At 40.9% G+C, this 25,954-nt stretch overlaps 1 protein-coding gene across 2 annotated transcripts in view; it reads left to right on the plus strand.

Annotated features, from left to right (window-relative positions):
- The window catches only part of LOC128821384 (nipped-B-like protein), a 160,607-nt gene that overhangs the window by 38,912 nt on the left and 95,741 nt on the right, over window positions 1-25,954 (plus strand). For both annotated transcript variants that reach the window (XM_054002369.1, XM_054002370.1), the window contains exons 3-8: window positions 7-172; window positions 1,290-1,420; window positions 7,347-7,446; window positions 8,394-8,545; window positions 9,624-9,784; window positions 16,290-16,383. In XM_054002369.1, the coding sequence (XP_053858344.1) occupies window positions 7-172; window positions 1,290-1,420; window positions 7,347-7,446; window positions 8,394-8,545; window positions 9,624-9,784; window positions 16,290-16,383 (804 nt within the window). The remainder of the gene's footprint in view (window positions 1-6; window positions 173-1,289; window positions 1,421-7,346; window positions 7,447-8,393; window positions 8,546-9,623; window positions 9,785-16,289; window positions 16,384-25,954) is intronic.

Here is a 25,954-nt window from a genome sequence, read left to right on the forward strand (position 1 = left end):
TAACAGTTTTGAACCAGCTGCCTCTTCCATCACCTTTACCTGCTACCACAACAAAAAGCCTGCTTTTCAATGGACGGATAGCTGAAGAGGTGAACTGCCTTTTGGCTTGCAGGGATGAAAACTTGATTTCACAGCTCATCCACAGTCTCAATCAGGTGTCAACAGATCACATGTATGTATTTTGAACTTCAACTATATCAGATCACCATCCTTATTACTTTAAATTAAACTGAACTGAATTGAGAAGGGTGTTAGTATCTGAAAATTAGAAGGTGCAGGTTTTTTATTAGGCTAGCTTAGCAGATTACTGCAGTATAAGGATCAATTGTTTCCGTTGGAATGCTAGTAATTGTCTGACAGCCCTTATGCATAACTAATTTTGTTTTTAATAGGTATGCTGCTTGTTCTATTCTTGCTAGTTAGGAGTGCAAACTTTGTGGTATTGATTGTGCAAAAGTCATTTGTGTTTCACTTTCGTTAGTTGTGTGCACTGACAAATTTTATACCCAGTATTACACAAAAAGATACTTTTTTGAGACACCCATGCAAGATCTATGTAAGTTCTGATTAGATATTGAACTTAAAATATTTAAGAATCAAACCAGCAAGTATTTTGGTTTTTTCATTTTTCACTGGTGTTCTTTGAATTGTCTTATGTGTACAGCCCTGTCTTTTTCCTATGTGTTCCAATCTGTTATTTTGATCAAATGAAAGTAGCTCTTCAAAGTCATCAATGCAAAGAAAAAGTGAAAATATGGATGCATTTACAGAAATTTTTTGAAGGTTCAAAGGGAATCCTGTGCTGTCAAAGATATGCCAATTTCCCCTTCTAAAATAAAAGATTTTCAAAATGTTGGGCTGCAATGTGAATGTTATGCATTTATGCTTATCTTATTTTCACTTCTACAATAGTACTTTCTGGATGTTATGACAAAGCATTCTTCTTTTATGGAGAAGATCACAATACAGAAATGGACATAAGAAGCGTTATAATAGTCTGAAACTGACAGCCATGTATATATAAGTGTTTATTAACAGAAAATAATTTTGAAGACTAGTAGGAATACCTTTTCTACCATTCCTTTAGCATGAGAGGAAAAAAGTAGATTTAGAGAACAGTGGTGCAGTGCAGATTTGGTGGGTTTTTTTCCTGTATTTTACCAGTAAAATGCTGTAATTTGGTTTGGTTTTGATTGGTTGTGATTGTTTGGGTTTTTTTACTTGACTCATGGTTTCTTATAATTTGAAATTGCATTTGCCTCTTTATTTACTTACTTCCACAATTCCAGAGAATTGAAAGATAACCTTGGCAGTGATGATCCAGAGGGAGATATACCAGTCTTGCTGCAGGCTGTCCTGGCAAGGAATCCTAATGTTTTCAGGGAGAAAAGCATGCAAAACAGATATGGGGTGCAAAGCGGTAAGGATTTTTGATTGATTATTGATTGATTGATTGATTGATTGATTGATTTTTATGTTGTTCTGTAAGTTTGGGGGGCTGATGCTAACCACAAATATGTAGGGAGCACAACTGTGATATTTATGCCTTATCTTGTATTTGATAATGATAAAAAGCTATGTGTCATGACATCTTCTAAGAGTGATAGTATTAGAATAAGCACAGAAAGACACTCTACTAGGTGTTTTTGTAAAAAATAATGTTGAATTTCTCTACAAAGTTTAATTTCTAGGATAAGTGATTGGGTTTTATTTTTAAGTAATTTTATTTGAATTTCTTTATAGGTAGGTTTATTTATTTGTTTTAGTAAATTGAAGTTGGGAAAAGATGCCTTGTTCTCTATTGAAAATCTGTACAATTAAAGTATATCATTGTAGTGGTAGTTTTTGATAGTCCTGAGGTAAAGAATAAGGTTGAATGAACCATATGTAACATCTCCTCCTTGCCATTCCTCTTCTCAGCAATTTGTCATGCCCTACAGATTTTACTGTTTTGATAGCTAATTCTTTTCTGAGGTTTAGTGAGATATACTGCTGGATAGCAAAGATGGAGAAGTGGAGAGACCAAGCACAGGATTTATCGGACAGATTCTACTTGTAGATCTGGAGACTTCTTCATTTGCACCTGAAATATATTCTTTAAATACTAAACTGTGAAATGAGTAGGGGGGTTTTCAGAGTTTTCACAATGTGAGGATAAAGCTTCGCTAGCATTGTAGAGATATAAATAGAAGTGTTACTGGAGTCCACAGGGAACAGAAAGTGTTAGGGTGTTTTTGGAAGGGGAAAAAATATTGATTATTAAGTTCATTCACCTAGGCTAATGAGTAAAAAGCAATACAACATTTGAAAAGAACTTGCTAAGGACAGAACACATAATGTTCCTTGAAAGAATGCAAAAATTTCCACAAATGAAAATGTGAAAGGCAATGCTAAATATTTAGTAGGTCATTGATACATATATCCTGAAATTTAAACTATGAAAAGGGTCTCCAGGTTCTGGGTTTGGAGGTAGCTGTTGCAGAGTATAATTTTTTCCAGCTGCTGGAAGAGTTGTGACTGTCCTGACAGTTTTTGCTTAGTGGTTCTCAAAGAACATATGCTTGTCCTGGTTTTGGTTTGGATAGAGTTCATTTTTTTCTTAATAGCTGGTACAGTGGTGTGATTTTTTGATCTAGTATGAGAATAATGTTGATAACACACATTTTCCTACCAGTTTTGTAGAGTAAAATAATTATTTTCCAGTGCAAAAGGGAGGCATTATTTATGAAATTATTTGTTCCAGCAGAGGCTTTTGAAAGAAAGAAGACAAAGTAGTTTCTTTCTAATTTTTGCTAATTATGTGCTTCGGAGGGGGAAACACTTTTGCTGCTTGATTCGATAGATTAAGAATAATCCTTATTGAAATAAAACCACCTATCTTTAGTTAATGTGCTTTTGCCTATGCTTAAAGGGAGGTACTAGTACGGAATTAAAAAACGATTAAACATAAAAGAACCTACCTAAACAAAACCACATAACTTCCCCTCCCCCACCCAACCTAAAACTAAACAAAAAAAATCTACACTCTCTAACAACTAAAACTAAAAAAAAAAATTTCCTAAAAATTCTTACTTTTAACCCCCTATATTCTCAAAAACATATCCATACTTTCAATAATCACTCCAAATACCAATATCTAAACCTAACCACTAATTAATTTAACCCAACTTCCTAGAAAAAATTCACTTCCATATCAAACCACAACACCTTCTTTTCTAATGCAAGATCAGAAAGACCACCTGGCTAAAGAATTACAGTAAATGTGGAATAAAAGTCTTGGTTCAGTACAATTTATCAGGAAAAAAAGGCCTCTTCAGAAAGCTAAATATTATGTGTTGAATACATGTGAATATAAGGTAAAGCACAAGCAGAATTCTGTGCTGATGTTTTTTCCACAGTCATATTGATTTGTAGCTCAACACTAAGTTTAGAGCAAGAATTGTTTTTAGTTATGATTAACAAATAGTGCAAGAAAGATGTATTATCTGAATACTTGTTTTGTATCCTGGGTGCACCACCCTCCCCCCCCCCCCCAAACTGCTGGCATATTTTGTTTCAGGTAAAGTAGCAGCAGTGTTCAAACCTTTATTCCATGTCTTTTAATAATAGCTCCATTGTTGAAACAGAGTTCATACAGATAAGATTTTTAATTGGAGTTTTTAGACTGTTTTGTATTACTCGGTTGTCTGAACAGACTGCATCACATCACTGTGCAGCATCAGTACAAGGGCAACATGTTAATTTTATTTATAGACCTTTTTAATCAAATGACAGAGAAAGTTCTGGGTGCTATAATAATTATTTATTTAAAATTAGGCTATTATTTAATTTCAGTTTCCATAATATGTTTTTCTCTTCTCAACACTGGCTTTGTCTTTCAGCAGATATCTGTTAGAAGATCAGCTAAAATACCATATTGCAATAGGTTAGTCTTCATAGCATAGCTTAGGATGTAGAAAGGACTTAAAATTCACTTTAAACTATTTACTTGTGCATTTTTGAGGATTAAAATCTTATGCATATTTTCCTAAGCATCAGTTGCTTTGATTTTTTTTTCATCTATAGAAGAATTAAAATGCACATTTTAATGCATAAACGGGAAAAACTTTGTAGACATATGCTTTCAATAAGAGTGTATATTTAACTGAAAAATTGCCTGTTGGTGAGCAATCCTTGCTTAAGCATGCGTGATGCTGTAATACAGTTTAATCATACAAGACCTTTTCTGTGATCTGGAGCCATGATTTTGTATTCTTTGGCAGTAGGAATGATAAAATGGATTTACGCATATCCCTTTTTTTCTGAGCCAAAATTACATTCAAGACTGGGAGTATATGTTAAGAATACAAAGCTGGCCAATACCCCCAAGTGCTGTGCAGCCTTTCAGAAGGACCGCAACAGGTTGGAGAGCTGGGAGAGAAGAACTGTCTGAAATTCAACAAAAGCAAATGCAGGGTTCTGCACCTGGGGAAGAACAACCCCAGGCACTAGTACAGGCTGGGCGTGACCTGGGGCTCCTGATGGACAATGTGTGCCCTTTTGACGAAGAAGGCAAATGGAATCCTGGGATGCATTAGAAAGATCATTGGCAGCAGGTCAGGGAGGTGACCCTGCCCCTCTCCACACCTGCAATGCTGTGTCCAGTTCTGAGCTCCTCAGGACAGGAGAGACATGGAGCTCCTGGAGTGGGTCCAGCAGAGCCTGTGAGGATGATTAAGGGACTGGAGTACCTCTCTTATGAGGAAAGGCTGAGGGAGTTGGGGCTGTTCAGCCTCAAGAGGAGACAGCTGAGAGGGGACCTCATCCATGTCTGTCAGTGTCTGCAGGGAAGGGTCAGAGAATGGACCAGGTTCAGCTCAGTGGGGCCCAGCAATGGGACAAGAGGAACAGGCAGGAACTGATGCCCAGGAGGTTCCACCTGAACTTGAGGAAGAACTTCTCTGTGCAGCGACCGAGCACTGGAACAGATTGCCCAGAAAGGGTGTGGAGTCTCCCTCGCTGGAGATATTCCAGACCCATCTGGACACAATCCTGTGCTGTGTGTTTTGGGATGACTCTGAGCAGGGAGGTGGGACCACATTACCCACTGTGGTCCCTTCCAACTTGACCCATATCCTGTGATTGTGTGAATGTTATTACTAGGATGATATTTTCTCAAAACTGAGCATTACCAACAATCAAAATTAAAGTTACATTTAAAAGAAATTCTTAAGTATTTTAAGGTATGGAGATGCACAGTGTAGCCATAAATCTGCTGCTTAGTGATATGAACAACAGTGTAAAAAATGTACTAGAAGATATTTTAGTGTTAATGACCACAGAGTAATTTCAACTCCTTTTTAGACTAAATGTTTGGGCTTATTTTTACTCCCTCCTCATTACATTATTATTAGACAGACTTGTTATCTGTCTGAAAACTTTAGAGACAATGTTGTGGTAGGGGATTTTTTTGTTTGGTTGTTTGTTGTTGCTTGGGGGGTTTTAGTGGGGTGAGGGGAGGGGGATGGGCACTGGGGACTTAGGGTGTTTTGTTTGGTTGGCTTTTTGGAGTTATCTAGATTGTCTCCCCTAACAGAGATAAAGAGGTGAGAACTGCCTATCACAGAATAAGTTTTAAGGTTTTTAAAATGGCATTAAAATGTATTACTTTTTATATTTTCTGTCATACTTTTTTAAACCAAAAGTGTGTTTTAAATTTACAGAGGAGAAAAGAGATATATTTTTCAAGTATTTTAAAAGTGCAGTCTTTGTTTTGAGCATAAAATGAAACTTCTGCATAGTTCATACTCATACTGGCACATTCTGTCAGCTTTCTGTACATGAATGTTAAGGGTTAGTAGTTTGACTAGCTACTACCTAGCTGTGGTGAGAGTGCCTGTGAGAGGTGAGTGGGCAGTGAGCATGCCAGATGCTGCCTCCAACACCTCTGGAGTTTCCTCCTCACTTGCCTCTGTGCAAGGCAACCAGTGTTCATTTAATCAAATGTTGCAGGAGTTGAGGAGTCCACTTCTGTTACTCTGGACAATGAAATGTCCTCTGTACTAAAGTATGGAGGTCTCTTATTTTATTTATTTATTTATTTTTCAGCACAATATGAGAATTTCACTCCTGCTCTGGGCTAGTTTGTCTGGGCTAATATACTTGGAATGCAGCACTTCATACCTACCAGGAGGTAGTAATGGCTTAATTCCTGGGGGATTATTCCATCACTTCTTTGTTGGGGAGAGGGGAAGAGAAAAGAGGATGACAGGAAGGATTTCTGAAACTAGCTTTGTTTGTGTGAATATTGCAGTAATTGAAATCAGTGATAGTAATACAAAGATTGATGACTCCCAAACACTCTGGATTAGTCAGCTGTCTATCTGAATTTAGGTTTAAATATTTGCATTGCTGATGTGCTTTTACCCATGGCTTTGGATCACTTGCTGTGGCTTCCCAAGCTGCAGTGTGTATGTGAATTCTGATGCTGTTTTAGCTGTAAGACATTAAATTCTATCATTAAAATCACCTGGTTAAAAGTCATAAGTTCTTGTGTACCTGTACCATTTCAACTTCTAGTGTTATGTGGTGTTTAGAAATTCTTTATATCTGTATGGAAGAGAGAAAACAAAAAAGATTCATTTAAATTCTCCCTAATAAAGATGCAAGTTAGTTCCAGGCCCATTGGTACTTGTGGCTTGCCATCTAGTACAACTCTTGAATTTTCAAAGCATGACTGTGGGAATCTACAGACTGTTGGAGACTACAGATGGGATACTGGTGGTTCTTTGCAACTGAAAATATTTCAGCACCTTCTTTGATAACATTCCTTTTAAGTGTGGTGGAGGTGGAATAGAAAGCTGTTGTCCCTGGGTAGAAAGGAACCACTAGGGCATTAGGGGAGCAGGGAGAATATCTTGCACCACTCAGCCCAAGATGATTGTTTGTTGTACTTGATCTAAAAATGGGAGATAAATTTTCTGTGTTCTTCTGAGTTGTTGTGAAGTTTTCAAATCTTATTGGCACATTGAAGTACTCCACACACAAGTCTGGGGTGCAGAGTATGTGGCCTGTTATAAAATGTTACTATTTACTAGCAGGTTTTTGGCTAAGGAACAGAGGAGGGAACTACCGTTGATATTTATTATTGAATTAATACTCCTTTAGGGAACATTCTTTTTATGTCATGGTGTAAAATGGATATCTTACATGAAATCAATCTTTTTAAAATGTTTTCTAACAGTTGTAGGTAGAAGATGTCAATGTTTGTAAATTTTATCATCTCTTTGTATATAATTTCTGAAATGAGAGACTTCATTGATTAAAAAGGAAATGCATATAAAGTAATGCTGCTATCTTCTTAATAGGGATGATGATGTCGCAGTTTAATATTTCTCAGAACTCCATGAGAGGTAGTCCTGCATCTTCTAATTATCAACAAACCACTATCTCACATAGCCCTTCCAGGTAACATTCTCTTTTAAATGGGGTGGCATGGGCAGCAAACTGAAATTCTATGTACAGTGACAGTCAATTCTTTTTGCAAGTATGCGAATGGAAGGTGATCAGTGTCAGGATCTATTTTGCATTTGTCTGACAGCAGGGTGAGTTTCTTCAGCTGGCAAAGCAACATGTTTTTGCTAGTGAGTAATCTTTGTATTCTGATTAGTCAGGATTCCCTGCTGTCCTTCCCTCACATAATTTTGGCAAACTTTCTTTCGTGCTAAAATAATACCCCTGCCTCCTGACACCCCTACAGCTATTTTCTACCTGTGGCAGGAGAACAGGAGAGAAGACGCTATGTGTTCCAGCATGTATAACATTACCAATGTGACAGAAGGGTGGGTGGGAAAGAAGGCTTGTAAAAACATGGAATACTGCTGTAACAGTTATACAAAAGGCTGCTCAGAGGAGGATAGGCTTAGTAATTTGGCCAGTCTTCCATCAGCTTTCTCATCAACTTTCAGGTTCTTTTTCAAACTTTGAGTGTCAGCAAGTAGCATGTACCTATAGAATCATTTAGGTTGGAAAAGACCTCTAAGATCATCAAGTCCAACCATTAACCTAACACTGTCAGGTCCACTACTAAACCGTGTCCCTGACACATGTACACACATTTTAAATATCTCCAGGTTGGTGACTTAATCACTTCCCTGGGCAGCGTGTGCCAGTGCTTGACAAACCTTTTGGTAAAGAATTTTTTTCTGATATATAATCTAAACCTCCCGTGGAATAACCTGAGCCCATTTCCTCTTGTCCTGTTGCTTGCTACCTCCTTTCAACAATAAAGTGTCCCCTGAGCCTCCTTTTCTCCAGACTAAACACCCCCTGCTCCCTCAGTCTTCTAAAAGAAATAAGAAATTTGTATAAATTTCCTTTTCCAACTTTTTCAAACTTTTTCATTTTATTTTTAGCCGGTTTGTGCCACCACAAACAAGCTCTGGTAACAGGTTTTTGGCACAACAGAACAGTCCAGTGCCTAGTCCATATGCTCCTCAAAGTCCTGCAGGATACATGCCATATTCACATCCTCCAAGTTATACACCACATCCTCAGATGCAGCAAGGTAAGTCTTTGATATTTATTTTATTCTCCTATCTCATGTCAGCTTTACCTTCATGTGTGTGTTTCACAGCTCTCTAATTTCTTTGAAGGAGTCACATGCTTAATGCAAATTTTGGAGTTGGTAGGGAATTTTTTGGGTATGCTTAAGCTTTGCTTTCCTGACTGTACAGTGGTAGTATTTATTTTATTTCAAAAAATCCCAAAAGGATCATCGAATCCAACTCTTAAGTGAATGGCCCATATAGGGATTGAACCAGTGACCTTGGCATTAATGCTTCTCTATGTACACTGATTTTGCATAGTTGTCACATATACGTGACAAGAGAAAAATTTAAAAAACCCTAAAACTTTTAATTTGTTAGCTATGGCAATTGTTTATCTGTACTGGCAAAAACATAATTTTTGCCAGTGTAATGTAAATTTTGCTGCCAGCTTATTTAACTTTACCAAACCTTTGCAGTGTAGGCTAGGCTAAGTTGGCTAGAATTATTCTCAAGGTATGCAGTAACTGGCAGAGATGACCTTCAGAATTAATGGATTTGTTTGTTTTTCCCTTTTCTAAAAACAGTCTTGAACAACATGAACACTGTTAAGTATCTAGGCATTATCCTTTCTTGGAAGTAGAATTCTTGTTAGATTCTTTTAAATAATCTGTTCCTAAAGTTTAGCAGTGTGCTTAGAATTTATATAGCTGTTCTGTGTGTAATGTTATGTGTCTCATGAATACCTTGGAAGTTACTATAGGTAGTGAATGCATATTATATAGAGGAAAATAAAGTTTTCTATAACCTATGAGTATGATGCTGACTGTAATTAGGATAGATGTGGAGTGAAGCTTGGCTAATCTGTACATGGAATTTAGGTTTAAGAGTCTCTTGAAAATGTAAAACTTAGATATTAATTTTATTCAAGGTATTTGTGGAAAAAGGATTAATTGAAGAAAGTTGGGATTCTTGTTCCAATCCTAGACCTCTTGCATCCAACTCATTAATATTATGGCCTTTTCTGTGAGATTTTTTTTAGAGTTAATGATTGTGTGAATATATTGGTATAATTATTTTTATTTTTCTGTATTTCAGCTTCAGTATCCAGTCCCATTGTCACAGCTGGGATGAGAAATCTCCATGAAAATAAAGTTTCAAGTCAATTGTCTGGAAATTCAGCTAATCATCATGCTGATAATTCTAGACATGGCTCAAATGAAGACTATCTACAGATGGTGCACAGGATAAGTAGTGATGTATGTTACCTAGATCAGTTTATGATGATAAAACAAATATTTACTGTGATGAACCAAGTATGTGTTTAGCTGCCTTAAAGGTCAGATATTTTATGAGGATGCTGTTGATGAATAAAACCACTGAAAATATATTTCGGTTTCAGATGTATGCACTCAACTGTGCAACTTTAATGTGCAAGTTTTAAGATTTTTCTAGATCTCTCTCCTTTGGAACAGTTTGTAACACTGATTCTGATGAAAGTATGAAAAGTAAAAAATCTTACTCATGTGAGTTTATTATAAAGAGATGGTAGACTCTCTCTGCAATTATTGTATCAATATATTGATGTAAACAATACTAGATTCTAAATAGGTTTATAGTTAACGTGTCTTTCTGAAGATTCCCCTAACTGTCAATTAGATGAGACAATTGCATAACCTATTCAGTAATATAGTAGTGTTGTCAAAGGCAAAAATTGCTTTTAGCATTTTTTCTTACAGATCTGTTATGTGCTTTTATGGCCTGGTTTATTTATAATATGTTTTCCTAGTGACTTGAGTTCACGTGGGAGAAATTTTTGCTAAAGTACTGAATATAAGTGAAAAAAAAATCAGCAACTTTCTCCCATGGTGTTTTCAACTTCTTCATTTTCTTAATGAGCATTTCATCCTCTGTATGAAGCATGTTGTGACTCTTCTTTACAAGTTTGGCACACAGTCTCTTAACACCTCTTAAGGAGACAGCACTTAAGTTTAATTTTTATTTTTTGCTTTTAGTTCTTTGAACTATGTGGTCTTAGTGATGCCTACAACAGTTACAAAACTTGATCAAAACCTGGTGACAAGCAGGCTGTTTTTTGACCTTTTTTTAAAAGATGTACTTAATTTACCTTATGAAAACTAGGGGCAACTCCTGTCTTCCTAAATTAGCTTGTGGAAGCAAAAAACTGTTGTATTCAACAAGTGTATTGATAACACCAGACTACCTAAATTCCTTACAGGGATTAGTACACTGGAACTCTAAGAGAGTTATTAGTTTTATTAGTCTTCTCTTTTTAAATGAAAGAATTGCGCTGATGAAAAATTATTAGCTAAGAAGTGATATCTTCAACAAGAGAGTTTTGTAATGAAGGAATCTATCATAATACACAATCTCATCAGGTATTTTTCTCAGTCTCTGCTTCAGCAATGCAAATTCTTCAAAATAAGAAGCTGTTCTTGGCATTAAATGAACATATATCCCCCAACTACTACCTCTCTAGTAGGTCACCCCCAACCTGTGCTGGTACTTGGGGTTATTCCTCCCCAGGTGCAGGACCCTACACTTGCCCTTGTTGAACCTCATTAGACTTCTCTCCACCCAATTCTCCAGCCTATCAAGGTCCCCCTGAATGGCAGCACAGCCTTCAGGTGTATCAGCCACTCCCCCTAGTTTTGTATCATCAGCACATGCAACTGAAGTGCATCTACACCAATGCATGCAGCATGGGCAACAAACAGGAGGAACTGGAAGCCATGGTGCAGCAGGGAAACTATGACAGTGGCAATCATGGAGACATGGTGGGATGAATTGCATGACTGAAAAGCTGCAATGGATGGTTATAAACTCTTTATAAGGGATCAGCAAGGAAGGAGAGGCTTTAGATACCTCTCGTATGTTAGGGAGTGTTTTGATTGTCTGGAACTTGATGATGGTACCGGTAGGATTGAGTGTTTATGGGTAAGAATCAAGGGGAAGGCCAACAGAGCAGATCTCCTGAAGGGAGTCTCCTATAGACCACCCAGCCAGGATGAAGAAGACAAAATGTTCTATGAATAGCTGGGAGAAGTCTTGCGATCGCTGGCTCTTGTTCTCGTGGGGGACTTCAACTTACCAGATCTATTCTGGAAATAGAGCACAGCAGAGGAAACAGTCCAGGAGGTACCTGGAGTGTGTGGAAGAACTGACACAGCTGGCGAGTGAGCCAATCAGGAGAGGTGCCCCACTGGACCTGCTGTTTGTGAACAGAGAAGGGCTGGTGTGGGATGTGATAACTGGAGGCCATCTTGGGCACAGTGATCATGAAATGATAATTTTCTGTTCTCACAGAAGTAAGCAGGGGGATCAGCAGAACTGCCACCTTGGACTTCCAGAGTGCAGACTGGCCTGTTTGGGAGCCTGGTTGAGAGAGTCACTTGGGAGACAGTCCTGAAGGGCAAAGGGCTCCAGGAAAGCTGGATGTGCTTTAAAAAAGAAATCTGAAAGGAGCAGGAGAGCAGGCCGTCCCCATATGCCAAAAGACGAGCCGGCAGGGTAGACCGGCCTGGCCAAACAGAGAGCTTTGAATGGAACTCAGGGAGAACAAGAGAGTGCATCACCTCCAGAAAAAGAGGCAAGCAGCTCAGTAGGACTACAAGGATGTTGTGAGGTCATGCAGGGAGAAAATTCGAAGGGCCAAAGCCCAGCTAGAACTTCATCTGGCTACGGCTGTAAAAGACAACAAAAAGTGGTTCTACAAATACATCAGCAACAAAAGGAGGGCCAAGCAGAATCTCCATCCTGTACTTGATGTGGAGATAAACATAGTGACAAACGATGAGGAAAAGGCTTTGTATGCTACTTAGACCCCCTCATGTCTATGGGGCTGGATAGGATCCAGCCAAGAGTACTAAGGGAGCTGGCAGAAGAGGTCACCAAGACACTGTCCATCATTTACCAGTGGTCCTGGACAACTGAGGAGGTCCCAAGTGACTGGAGGTGCCAGTGTGACAGCCATAAACAAGAAGGGCCGGAAGGAGGATCCGGGGAGCTACAGGCCTGTCAGCCTGACCTCAGTACCTGGGAAGATGGAACGGATCATTTTGAGTGTGATCATGTGGCATGTGCAGGACAACCAGGGGATCAGGCCCAGCCAGCAGGGGTTTAGGAAAGGCAGGTCCTGCTTGACCAACCTGATCTCCTTTTATGACCAGGTGACCCACCTAGTGTGTGAGGGAAAGGCTGTGTGTGTGACTACATGCACTTCAGTAAAGGCTTTGATGCTGTCTCCCAGAGCATTCTGGAAAAGCTGGCAGCCCATGGGTTGGACAGGTGCTCTCTTCACTGGGCTAGGAACTGTCTGGATGGTCAGGCTCAGAGAGTGGTGAAGAATGGAGCTACATCCAGTTGGCAGCCAGACACCAGTGGAGTTCCCCAAAGCTCAGTATGGGGGCCAGTCCTATTTAACATCTTCATTGATGACCTAGACAAGGGGATCAAGTGCAACCTCAGTAAGTTTACAGAGGGCACCAAGTTGGGTGGGAGTGTTGATCTGCTGGAGGACAGGAAGGCTCTGCAGAGGGATCTGGACAGGCTGGAGCAATGGGACAAGGCCAATTGTATGAGGTTCAACAAGGCCAAGTGCCAGGTCCTGCTCTTAGGTCCCAACCCCATGCAGCTCCAGGCTGGGGCAGAGTGGCTGGAAAGCTGCCCACAGGAAAAGGACCTGGGGGTACTGAGTGACAGCAGTTGAACATGAGCCAGTGTGTGCCCAGGTGGGCAAGAAGGCCAATGGCATCCTGGCTTGGATCAGAAATAGTGTGACCAGCAGGACCAGGGCAGTGATCGTCCCTCTATACTCGGCACTGGTGAGGCCACACCTCAAGTGCTGTGTCCAGTTCTGGGCCCCTTTCTGCAAGAAAGACATTGCAGTGCTGGAGCGAGTCCAGAGAAGGGCAATGGAGTTGGGGAGGGGTCTGGAGCACCAGGAGTAGCTGAGGGGGCTTGTCCTGGAGAACAGGAGGCTCAGGGATAACCTTCTCACTCTCTACAATTCCCTGAAAGGAGGGAGGGTGGAGCCTGATGGGAGTTGGGTTCTTCTGGGGAACAAGAGACAGGACAAGAGGAAATGGCCTCAAGTTGTTCCAGGGGAGGTTTAGATTGGATATTAGGGAAAATTTCTTCATGGAAACAGTTGTTAAGCATTGGAACTGACTGCCCAGGGCATTGGTTGAGTCACCATCCTTGGAAGTGTTCAAAAAAATGTGTGGATGTGGCACTTGGGGACATGGTTTAATGGTCAACATAATGGTGGTGCTGCATTATTGGTTGGACTTGATGATCTTAAAGATATTTTCCAACCTTAACAATTCTATGAAACTCATTCAAAACTGGCCGACTATGAAAACATAAAGCATTGGTTGGGTTTAATGGGAAAAAGACCAAGGGTAAAAAGTAAGTATACCTTTAAAAACTGATTTTAGTAGCCATCCTGCAGAAAACAGTTTGAACAAGTTGAAGTAATTCAAGTTTTGCATTTATATATGAACAATCACGTTAATCATAATGTTGCACCTTTTTAAAAAACAGTGTTAACATTGGCAGAAATAGTTACGAACAAGGAATATTAAATCATAAAATGTAAAACTGTTTATCTTTTTTCTTAGCTTTAGGATTTTCTTCTTTAGATGTTATGAATGTCTGCAGGATATTGTGTGTTTGCAATATTTGATTCTACTAAATCAGCAAGCATATACTTGAAGGCTCACTGTGCGCATACTCAAGTAAAGGACCATTTTTTGAGAAACCTGAGAATCATAGAATGGCTTGGGTTGAAATGGACCTTAATGACTATCATGTTCCAACCCCCTACCGTGGACAGGGACACCTTCCACTAGACCGGGTTGCTCCAGGCCCCATCCAACCTGGCCTTGAACACTTCTGGGGATGGGGCAGACACAGCTTCTCTGGGCAACTTGTCCCAGGGCCTCACCACACTCATAGGGAAGACTTCCTTCCTAACATCTAATCTAGATCTACCCTCTTTCAGCTTTAAGCCCTTGCTCCTTGTCCTATTGCTACACTCCCTGATAAAGAGTCCTCTGACTGTTACAGGCTCCCTTCAGCTATTGGAAGGCTGCTCTAAGGTCTCCCTGGAGCTTTCTCTTCTCCAGGCTGAAGAGTCCTAATTCTCTCAGCCTTTCCTCATAGCAGAGGTGCTCCTGCCCTCTAATCATCTTGGTGGCCTCTTCTGGACTTGCTTCAGCAGGTCCATGTCCTTCCTGTGCTGGGGACTCCAGAGCTGGAGGCAGTACTGCAGGTGGGGTCTCACCAGAGCAGAGTAGAGGGCCAGAATCACTTCCCTTGACCTGCTGGGTTACACTGCTTTTGATGCAGCCCAGGCTGCAGTTGGCTTTCTGGGCAGTATGTGCATGTGAGAACATGCCCAGAATACAAGTTTGTGCTTACATTTCACCATTTGATGAAGTTCTCATCTAGAAAACAGTAAATGAGGACTTCTTCAGTAGCTGACAAATTTTAAGGAATGGCACGTGTGTACCTGAAAGATCATCTACCTAGTTAGTTAGTTCAGTTAATATAATAAAAGACATCTTTGCCTTTGTCCTTGGCAGTCCATGGGTAGAGGACCTCTCCTGTTCTAATAAAAAATATATCTATAAAAGTTACTAAGCTTTTGTTCCCCCCAGTATTTTGGTGGGTTTGAGATTTATTATAATTCAAAGATAACTCATGTTTGAAAAAATAATCTCCTTACTTTCAGTGTATTAAATAAACAAGTAACTGTTACATCAGCAAATTAATTCATTTTGTCTTGCAATAAAAAGCATGTTAGTTTAAGGTATAGTTGTTTTTATTGCATCGAATCAGAATATTAGATTTTTTTATACATGAGGCTTTCTCACCAGGCAACAAGTCTTTTTGCAAGCAGTTAGAAAAATAAGTGTAATTAATAGCATATCATGAGTTTTCGATTCATTTTGCTGTGGGAGGGGAAAAAAATCTAATATAATTGTTTTGTAAATGCCTATGTATGATGAAATTGATGAAATCTGGTTTCTTATGAATTTATATTCTTTGCCTTGTAAGCACTTTCAGTCCATAAATATCAAACTATTTTCTTTATCCTTAAGCAGTGGCTGATCTACTGCTATGTGTGTGGAAATTGGCTGTTTGGCCATTGTCAGAGGGAGTGTGTAGTTGACATCCATGTATCTCAGTTGCCACAATGGTTGTGCTACAGATTTTGTTCAATCCTGATGTGTTTATGTTGGAGGGTATGAATACAAAGTTTTGGTTTGCTTAACTGTAAAAGTAAGATGGCATTCTAATAAACTTTAAGGGTAGGCTAATTTAAAAATGCTCAATTTGTTTAAAAATGAGAAAAATCTACTTATTATACTCAATTTCTTTCAGTTGGTATTGTAGAAAGTTCATATTTCTGTTTTTCAGGTCTTTACTATATGTAACAAAAAACTTCTAAATGAAATCTTAATGTCAACCAAAAGTGCTTTTTTAGCTGGAAGACATACATGGATTTATTTTTGTGTGCATGTTCTGGTTCTAAATTCTTAAGGCTGATTGTTTTTTATAATTTTGCCTATATAGTAGTCTAATAGCAGTCCAAATGACAAAATTTTTATATAAATAAATATTTTTCTAATATTTTTCTATACTTTTTCATCCAGTCCATTTTATCAGTATATGTACTAATGTCAGTCTTTATTTTATGAAGTGTTCATGATTTTTTTTTTATCATGGTCACTTTAGGATGGCGATCCTTCAGTAAGGAATGCTGCATCTTTTTCCTTGAGGTCACCACAGTCAGTCTGCTCTCCATCTGGAAGTGATGGAACCCTTAAAGGTAATCTAGCAGTCATATATATATAAATGTATTTTTTTTCCAGTTTTAAAACACAGAGTTTAAAGTTAGTTCTCCCAACTTCTGTATTCCAATAGTACTAAAGAGTATGTCATTAATTTTTGGATACAAAATTATTTTGAGCCCTGATTCAGAAGAAATTTCTGAATGTTCAAAAATTGACTAATCATACTTCAAAACAAAGCTCAAATTCATGAAGGACAGAATAATTTTAAATCCTTTCCAATATGAGGATTAAATTCTTTAAAGGAATGGTTTCAGTTGCTCTACATAAGAAATTATTTAAAGGCAGCATTACAAGTATTGAACTCTTAACCAGCTCAAAAGTGTTTTAACATGAAATGCTTTTCTTGATTGCAATCATCAAATTTTATGAACATGAAATTAAAAGTAGTTCAATGAACACAATATATCTAGCATAAATTAAGCCTGAAAACCTTAGCTGTGGAGAAGGAATAGGGTAAACTGTGAGTCAGCTGAGAAAATAATTCTTTGTGCTAAAATATGTAATGCATACTGCTGTTTTTAATATTCTCCCTAAGAAGCAATGACTGAGATAGATGAGATTAGTAAGGTAGGGGTTTGGGCATATTCTTGTTAATTTAAGTATTCAGTGCTGATGTATTTACATGGCAATAATAAAAAGAAGCAATAGTGTTTTCTTCTCTTTAATCCTGAAACAAAATTAAATCTTTATGGGTGGTCAGATTAGGTGGAGAGGGAGAAGAGGAGATAGGAGAGATTCCAGAGAAGGTGAGGGTATTGGGGTTGTGCAGCCTGGATAAAACAAGTCTTTGAGGGTGGATGTAGATGATGATGATGACAGGGACACACAGATGGGATGACACACAATGGGCAGGCAGACCTTAGAGCAGTTTCCTCATACCTATGAGATTATCAGGAAGACTTGAGTCAGGCTTTCCACAGTGTTGTGGAGCAAGGATGAGACACAATGGACTTAGATTGAAATGGGAGGTTCTGACTAGATATAAGAAAAACCTTTTCCACTATCAGGACAGTCAAGCATTGGAAAAGCCCAGAGAATTTGTGCATTTTTCATTCTTGGATGTTTTCACGACGTGGCTGGATTAGCCCTGCATAACATGGTGCCTTGGTTTAGGAGTGATACTTCCCAATTCAGTGCCCCCACCAAGACTCTCCCAAACTATGTGCCCTTCTCTTGCTCTCCCATTTTCCCCTCCCCCTCCTGCTGTGGTGGGTGGTGGGTAGGAGAATTGGAGATACAGAGGGCAAAGATCATGGGTTGAGATAAGAACAATTTACTGGAAACAGCAATGAGATAAGAAAAGGAACAGTGACAGCAACAATACTAATGACAAAGGGTACAAGAAAGGAAATTATTCACATGGAAATCCCCCTATAATAGCAGATGGCTGGATGGCTTCCTCTGCCCCACTTACTCCACTGGAAGGAGCCCCTTCTCCCCAGAAGACACTCCCTTTCCCCTTGCCCCCAGTAATGATGTGAGGTACTACAGAATAACCTCTGGGTCTTGGCCATGCCCCCTCACAGCTACTGCAAAAATTAACCCTGTCCTGGTCAGAACCAGGACACATGGCCTTGCTCACCCTGCTTTGATCGCAAGGATCAACTAACGGCCTCCTGAGGTTCCTTCTTAACTGAATTATTCTATGATCCTGTGACTGCTAAATGATCACTGTGGTTCATCTTCTGCAGGCATATACTGTGGTAAATAGTGATAGAAGAAACGTGGCTCAAATGCAAGTGAGAAGTAATTGTATAGCATGCCAGCATCAGTATTTTAGGAGGTTTTGTGTTAAAGGACTTGTGAGACTTGTGTAAATGGCAGAGACTAAATGTGGTTGTTTTTCTTTAACTCTTTACACAAAATTGATGTTTGAGCTTATCAGTTTAACAACACTGTGAATCTAAGCTACTTCCACTCAAATATATAATTACCATTGTCACCTAAAACTGGGAAATAAACATTCAAAACAATTTTTTAATGTTAGGAAGCAAACATTGCTTTATCAGCAGCACTGGATGCATGGGGAATTCTCCTCAAAGCATGCATGTCCAGTAACCTAACAGACCAGGTTATATTCTGAAACTAATATATATTCATCATATGTCTATTACATTTTCATCACATTTCCCAAATACGTGCATACATGCTTGTATTTCCACAAACATCTTTGTATATGAATAGGGGTCTTTTGAGGGTCTTTGGTGGTCGTTTGGGAACATCCCATTCCTTTAAATTCCCTTTTATGTTCCCCTGATGAATCTTTCCTCCTTGAGAGTATCTCAAATATGTGGTCAGGTCACAATGCACTTCCCTTATCATTCTTTACTCCAGTACTCTCCCTCTGTTCTCAAAACTAAGATATCTGCTAGTACATATTAATCACTGATATAAGTAAACAAGAAAGCATTAGCTGGCATAAGACTTATTAGTCACAGATGTAGGGAGTTAACACAAGGCCACAGGAATCTCTGGCATTTGTACTAAGCACTGTATGGTACAAAACTAAGCATTAACCACTAATATAGGGATCACATAGTATTGTGCTAAATTTAAAAGAATTTTCTGACATCTTCCTCCACTGCTGCATAGACTTATTCTTAAAGAAATATAACTTGTTCGGTAACCACTCAGCCAGAAGAATATTTGAATTATTTTTCTGGTTAAAGTTGCTGCTGTTTCAATTGGTTGTCTTGGAACTTGTTTTGAAGGTATACCTTTCATGAATATTTCTGAAAACAACTGATTGTACAATTCAGATTGTAACATTTCAGTATTTGAGAGGCTGAAAAGGTGGAAGAGGAGCTTTTTGATTCACCTGTATGTTAGCTTTACTTTTCTCATTGATAAAGCACACAACTGAAATACTGTTACTAATGGTGCTACCATTTTGACTTCTTCAAGAAATTAATAAACCCTGATTGAGAGAACCAGTTCTTGATGCTGCAAGAATCCTGCCAGATGTGTACTTCCTCTAATCTTGCATTTTAGAAATGTATTGAAGAGGTATAGATAATTAGTGCTATTTAGAATATGTGATCCCTGACAGTGAGGTTTTTTGCCTATAATTTGGAGTGAAAGCGATTGGTTATGCTGATAAGTTTTCCAGTGACAAACAGCAAGTATCTACACTGAGCTTTTTGTTGCTACTATCATTTGTCCTTGAAAGTTTGGTTGACAAATTGCAAACTTTGATAAAGAAAGTTAGCAAAATAACTAATTGTTTGCTTGGGAGGACAAAACAAATGGCCCTAGACACCAGTCCAGAGAAAAAACACAGGAAGGATGTTATATCTAATCTTTCTTATATAACATAGAAATGTGAGACAATTACTGAAGGTATGTTTACAGACTGCATTTCTGTACTTCTGAGATGGAAGTAGCAAGGACTTCTGGAGACTGTGATTGTACAGCTCTGAATTACTTCGTCATGATGAATGATTACAGTCTCTTTAGGAGGGATAGGAAGGGCAGGTAAGGTTGGGGGAGTGTGGCACTATGTAATAGAGGGACTGAAATGTGTGGAGCTTACAGTTGGCCACGGCATGGTTGAGATCCTCTGGGTAAGAATCAAGGGGCAAACAAATAATGAGGATGTCATTGTGAAAATCTTTTATAGACCTTCTAGCCAGGACCATGACACCGATGAATTATTCTTTGAGGAACACCTCTAAATAAGCCACCCTTGTCCTTATGGGGAACTTGAACTTGCCAGTTGTTAACTGAGAATATCATACAGCTGGTACAAACAAGTCCAGAAGATTGCTAAAACACCTGGATGACAACTTCTTGGAACAGGTCCTAAGGGAGCCAACTCGGAAAGACGCCCTCCTTGATCTGCTGCTGGTCAACACAGAATCTCATGAGCAAAGTGGTGATTGGCAGCCATCTTGGCCACAGTGACCATGAAGAGATCAAGTTTAAAATCTCTTGACAGGAGGAAAAGTGCCAGCAAAACCTCAACTCTGGACATGAGGAGAGCAGACTTCAGGCTGCTCAGGGAACTAGTGAGTAAGGTACCCTGGGAAAAAACCTTCTGAAGATGCTGGGGTCCATCAGTGCTGGTCATTTTTTAAACATCACCTCCTAAGGGCACAGGAGAAGGAAACTGCCCCATGTTGGAAATCAAGCAGGTGAGGCAGAAAGCCAGGCATAGCTGAACAGTGATCTCTTTGATGTTTAATGCATTCTTTGCCTCCATCTTTGTCTCCTCAAAGAGCTGCTGATGTCACCACGAGGCCTCTCTCAGTGATTTTTGAATGGTCTTGGGAATCTGGAGAGGCCTCAGCTGACTGAAAGCTGGCAAACGTCCCAATTTTAAAGAAGGGCAAGAAGAATGATCCTGGAAACTACAGGCCTGTCAGGCTCACTTGAGTGCCTGGTAGAATTATGGAGAGGAAGAGTAAAGTTGGGACAATGAACTTTAGGAAAGCAAACTTCCAACTCTTCTAGGAGTCAGTCAATAGGAACCCCTGGGAAACTGCCCTCAGGGACAAGGAAGCAGAATAGAGCTGGCAGATGTTGAAGGAAGCCTTCCATATAGCACAAGAGCCAGTGATCCCCAGGAGCAAGAAATTGGGCAAGGAAGGCAAGAGATGGGCATGTCTGAGTAGGGACCTGCTGGTCAAACTAAAGGGTAAGAAGGAAATGCACAGGCCATAGAAACAAGGATAGGTATCCTAGGAAGAGTATAGGGATGCAGTCCAGTTGTGTAGGGATGAGGTCAGGAAGGCCAAGGCAAAGCTGAACTGAACCTGGCAAGAGATGCAAATAACAGGAAGGACTTCTACTGGTCTGTCAGCAGTCAAAGGTGTTACCCCCCCTGATAAACAGTGCTGGAAAACTGTTAAGAATGGACAAGGAGAAGGCTGAGGTACTCTACAATTTTCTTTTGCCTCAGTCTTCAATGCTAGCCTCTCTTCCCACACCTGTCAAATGGATGGACAGCAGGATGGGGACTGGGGGAGAAAAGTCCCTTCTACTTTAAGATCAGGCTCATGACCATCTGAGGAACCTGAATGTACATAAGTCTATGGGACCCAATGAGATGCATCCCAGAGTCCTGAGGGAATTGGCTGATGTAGTTGCCAAGCCATTCTCCATGATATTTGAAAAGGCATGGCAGTCAGGTGAAGTCCCAGGTGACTGGAAAAAGAGAAATATTGTCCCCATCTTTAAAGGGTAGAAAGGAGGACCCTGGGAACCACCTCCCTGTCAGCCTCACCCCTGTGCCTGGGAAGATCATGAAACAGACTCTCCGGGAAGCTCTGCTAAGGCACATGGAAGACAGGGAGGTGATTTGGGACAGCCAGCACAACTTCACCAAGGGCAAGTCCTGCCTGACCAACCCAGTGGCTTCCTCTGATGGAGTGACTACATCAGTGGACAAGGAAAGGGCTACAGATGTCCTTTCTGTGGACTTCTGTAAAGCCTTTGATATGGAGCCCCACAACATCTTTCTCTCTAAATTGGAGACAGATGGATTTGATGGATGGACTCTTCAGGGGAGAAGGAATTGGTTGGATGGTCGCATCCAGAGGGTTGTAGTCAACAGCTCTGAGGCTCAATGGACATCAGTGACCAGTGGCGTCCCTCAGGGGTCTGTATTGGGACCAGTGTTATCTTCATTAATGACACAAAGGGATCGAGGGCACCCTCAGCAGGTTTGCAGATGACACCAAGCTGAGTGGTGCAGGTGACTCACCTGAAGGATAGGACCATCCAGAGGGACCTGGACAAGCTCGAGGAGTGGCCCATTGGAATCTCATGAGGTTTAACAAGACCAAGTGCTGATGCTGCACCTGGGTCGGGGCAATCCCCAGGATCAATCCTGGCTGGGGGATGAACAGATTAAGAATCGCAGAATCACTAGGTTGGAAGAGACCTTTAAGATCATTGAGTCCAACCCATGCCCTAACACCTCAACTAAACCATGGCACTGAGTGCCACACCCAATCTTTTTTTTGAACACATCCAGGGATGGTGACTCCACCACCTCCCTGGGCAGACAATTCCGGTGCTTTATCACTCTTTCAGTAAAAAACTTTTTCCTAACATCCAACCTATATTTCCCTTGGCATGGCTTAAGACTCTGTCCTCTTGTTCTGTCAGTTGCTGCCTGGAGAAAGAGACCAACCCCCACCTGACTACAACCACCTTTCAGGCAGTTGTAGGGAGTGAAGAGCAGCCCTGGTGAGAGAGACTTGGGGGTGCTGGTTGGTGAGAGGCTGGACATGCCCTGTCCATGTGCACTGGCACCCAGAAACCCCCTGTGTGCTGGGCTGTACCCAAAGAGGAGTGGCCAGCAGGTTGAGGGAGGTGATTCTGTCCCTCTACTCTGCTCTGGTGAGACCCAACCTGTGGTGCTGCCTCCAGCTCTGGGGTCCCCAGCATAGGAAGGACATAGACCTGTTGGAGCAAGTCCAGAGGAGGCCACCAAGATGATTAGAGGGCAGGAGCACCTCTGCTATGAGGAAAGGCTGAGAGAGTTGGGACTGTTGGAATGGGCCCTGAGTAACCTGATCTAGTGGAAGGTGTCCCAAAAAGATATGATGTTGTAAAGACTAGATGTCCATGAGCAAGGCCAACAAAGGGAACCTGCAGCAGCAGTGCATGGTAGTTACCGTAAAAGGAAATTTTGAGTGATCATAGTGGGTGACTCTGTTACGGGGCACTGTTATAGGGCCCCATCTGCCAGCCTGATAGAGCTGGGAGAGGTATGCTGCCTACTGGGGGCTGATATCCATGATGTTGCCAAGAGTGCCCCAACTTGTCAAGAGTACAGACTACTACCTGCTATTACTTTTTCGTGTGGGTACAAATGATGCTGCAAGCCAAAAAGTAGGTAGTATCAAGGAAGACTATAAAGCCTTGGTGAGGCAGGTGAAAAACATCCGTGCCCAAGTCATCTTCTGATCTATCCTACTGGTCAGAGAAATGGGGATCGCCAGAAGCAGACACATAGTGCAGATCAGTCTGGCTCTGTGGCTGGTGCCATCAAGAAGGTTTTGGCTTTTATGATAGTGGGTTGTGCTTTAATGATTGCAGCCTGTTAGGGAGGGATGGGATCCACCTGTCTTAAAAGAGCAAAAGAAGTTTTGGCAGCAGTTTGGCCAATTTGGTGAGATGGGCTTTAAACCAAAGGACTCGGGGATATGGTCCAAAGTGTCAATACTCATGCCATTGCTTCCTCCTGGGGAGTAGGTCATACCAGGCATTGCAGTGAATGATGTTCCTTGACTGCCCCTCAAGGTAAGGATCAAAGGAAAAACCACATTGAAGGTGGTTATGGTTATGGTGAATCCTCTTATACCCCTTCTAGGGAACCTGCATGCCTGATTGCCTCTCTGAAATGTCTGTATACAAACACATGCAGCATGGGTAATAAACAGGAAGAACTGGAAATCTATGTGCGGTTGCAGGGCCATGATCTCATTGCAATGACAGAGGCATGGTGGGACAGTTCACGTGACTGGAATGTTGTGGATGGGTATGTACTTTTTAGAAAGGACAGGTCAGAGAAGCAAGGTGGTGGAGTTGAACTTTATGTGAGAGTGCAACTGGAATGTATTGAGTTCTACCCAGGGACAGACAAACAAGGTGAGAGTTTATGGGTGAGAATTAAGGGACAGGCTGATATAGGTGACACTGTTGCAGGTGTTTACTACAGGCAACCTGATCAGGAGGAGGAAGTTGTTTAGGCTTTCTATGGGCAACTGGAAATAGCCTCACACTCACAGGCCCTGGTTCTCCCAGGGAACTTAAATCACTCTGATATTTGTTGGAGAGTCAACATGGCCTAGTACACACAGTCCAGGAAGTTCCTGCAGATCATTGATGATAACTTTTTGATGCAAGTGGTGGAGGAGCCAACAAGGAAAGGTGTGTTGCTGGACCTTGTACTTACAAACCAGGAGGGACTGGTTGAAGACATGAAGGTTGGGGGCAGCCTTGGCTTTAGTGACCATGAGATGGTGGAACTCAGGATTCTGTGTGAGGGAAGAAAAACAGCAGGACTAGAACCTTAAACTAAACTTTAGGAGAGCCAATGTCAGCCTCTTTAGGGACCTGCTTAGAGGAATCCCATGGGATGGGGCTCTAGAAGAGAAGGGAGTTCAAGAGAGCTGGTCAGTATTTAAGCACTGCTTCATCCAAGATGAAGACCAATGTACCCCCATGAGCAAGAAATCAGGGAAAGGGGGCAGATGAGCAGGGAGCTTCTAGCAAATCTCAAACACAAGAAAGAAATTTTTGGGATGTGGAAAAAGGGACAGGCCATGTGGGAGGACTATAGGAATGTTGTCAGGGTATGCAGGGATACAACAAGGAAAGCCAAGGCCCACTTGGAATTGAGTTTGGCAAAGGACATCAAGGATAAAAAGAAGAGCTTCTACAAGTATATCAGCAGCAAAAGGAAGATTAGGGAAAATGTGGGGCCTCTGCTGAATCCAATGGGTGTCCTGGTAATGGAAGATACAGAGAAGGCGGAATTACTGAATGCCTTCTTTGCCTTAGTCTTCACTGCTGAGGATGACTCTCAGGAGTCGCAGACCTCAGAGGTAAGAGAGGAAGGCCAGAGAAAGGAAACTTCCCCTGGTCGTAGAGGGTTGTATTAGAGACTGGCTAAACAGACTCAACACCCATAAATCCATGAGCCCATGATGCACCTATGGGTGATGAGGGAGCTGGCAGATGTTGTTACTGTTGTTACTCTGTGGTTCTCCATCATCTTTGAAAAAGTTGTGGAAAATGAGAGAGGTGCCTAATGATTGGAGGAAGGCCAATGTTACTCCCATCTTCAAAAAGGGCAAGAAGGAGGACCCAAGAAACTACTAGCCAGTCAGCCTCCCCCGCATCCCTGGAAAGGTGATTGAACAGGTCATTCTGGAGGTCATCAACAAGCCTGTAGAAGAAAAGGAGGTCATTATGAGTAATTAGCATGGATTCACCAAGGGGAAATCAAGCTTGACCAATTCAATAGCCTTCTGTGATGGTGTGGCAGGATGGGTCGATGAGGGGAGAGCAGTGGATGTTGTCTACCTCAACTTCATCAAGGCTTTTGACACTATCTTCCATAACATCCTTGTAGGTAAGCTCAGGAAATGTGGGTTGGATGAATGGATAGTGTAGTGGTTTGACCTTGGCTGGGCACCAGGTACCCATCAAACTGTTCTATCACTCCCCAGTGGGACAAAGGCAAGGAAATAAGATGGAGAACAACTTGTAGGTTGAGATAAGTCAGTTTACTAAAGCAAAAAAAGGAAAAGCAAAAGTTTGTGTGTGCATAAGCAAAGGGAAAAGTTAATCTCTACTTCCCCATCAGTGAACGATGTTCAGACACATCCCAGGAAGCAGGGCTTCAGCACACATAGTGGTTGCTCTGGAAGGCAAACACTGTAGAATAAAGAATGTCCCTCTGTTCCTCTTCTCTCCCTTAGGTTTTATATCTGAGCTGATGTCACATGGTATGGAATATCCCTTTGGTTAATTTGGGTCAGCTGGCCTGGTTGTGTCCCCTCCCAGGATCTTGCTCACTCCCAGCCCCTT

Source organism: Vidua macroura, chromosome W (genome assembly GCF_024509145.1).
Source record: "Vidua macroura isolate BioBank_ID:100142 chromosome W, ASM2450914v1, whole genome shotgun sequence".
Classification (NCBI taxonomy): Eukaryota; Metazoa; Chordata; class Aves; order Passeriformes; family Viduidae; genus Vidua; species Vidua macroura.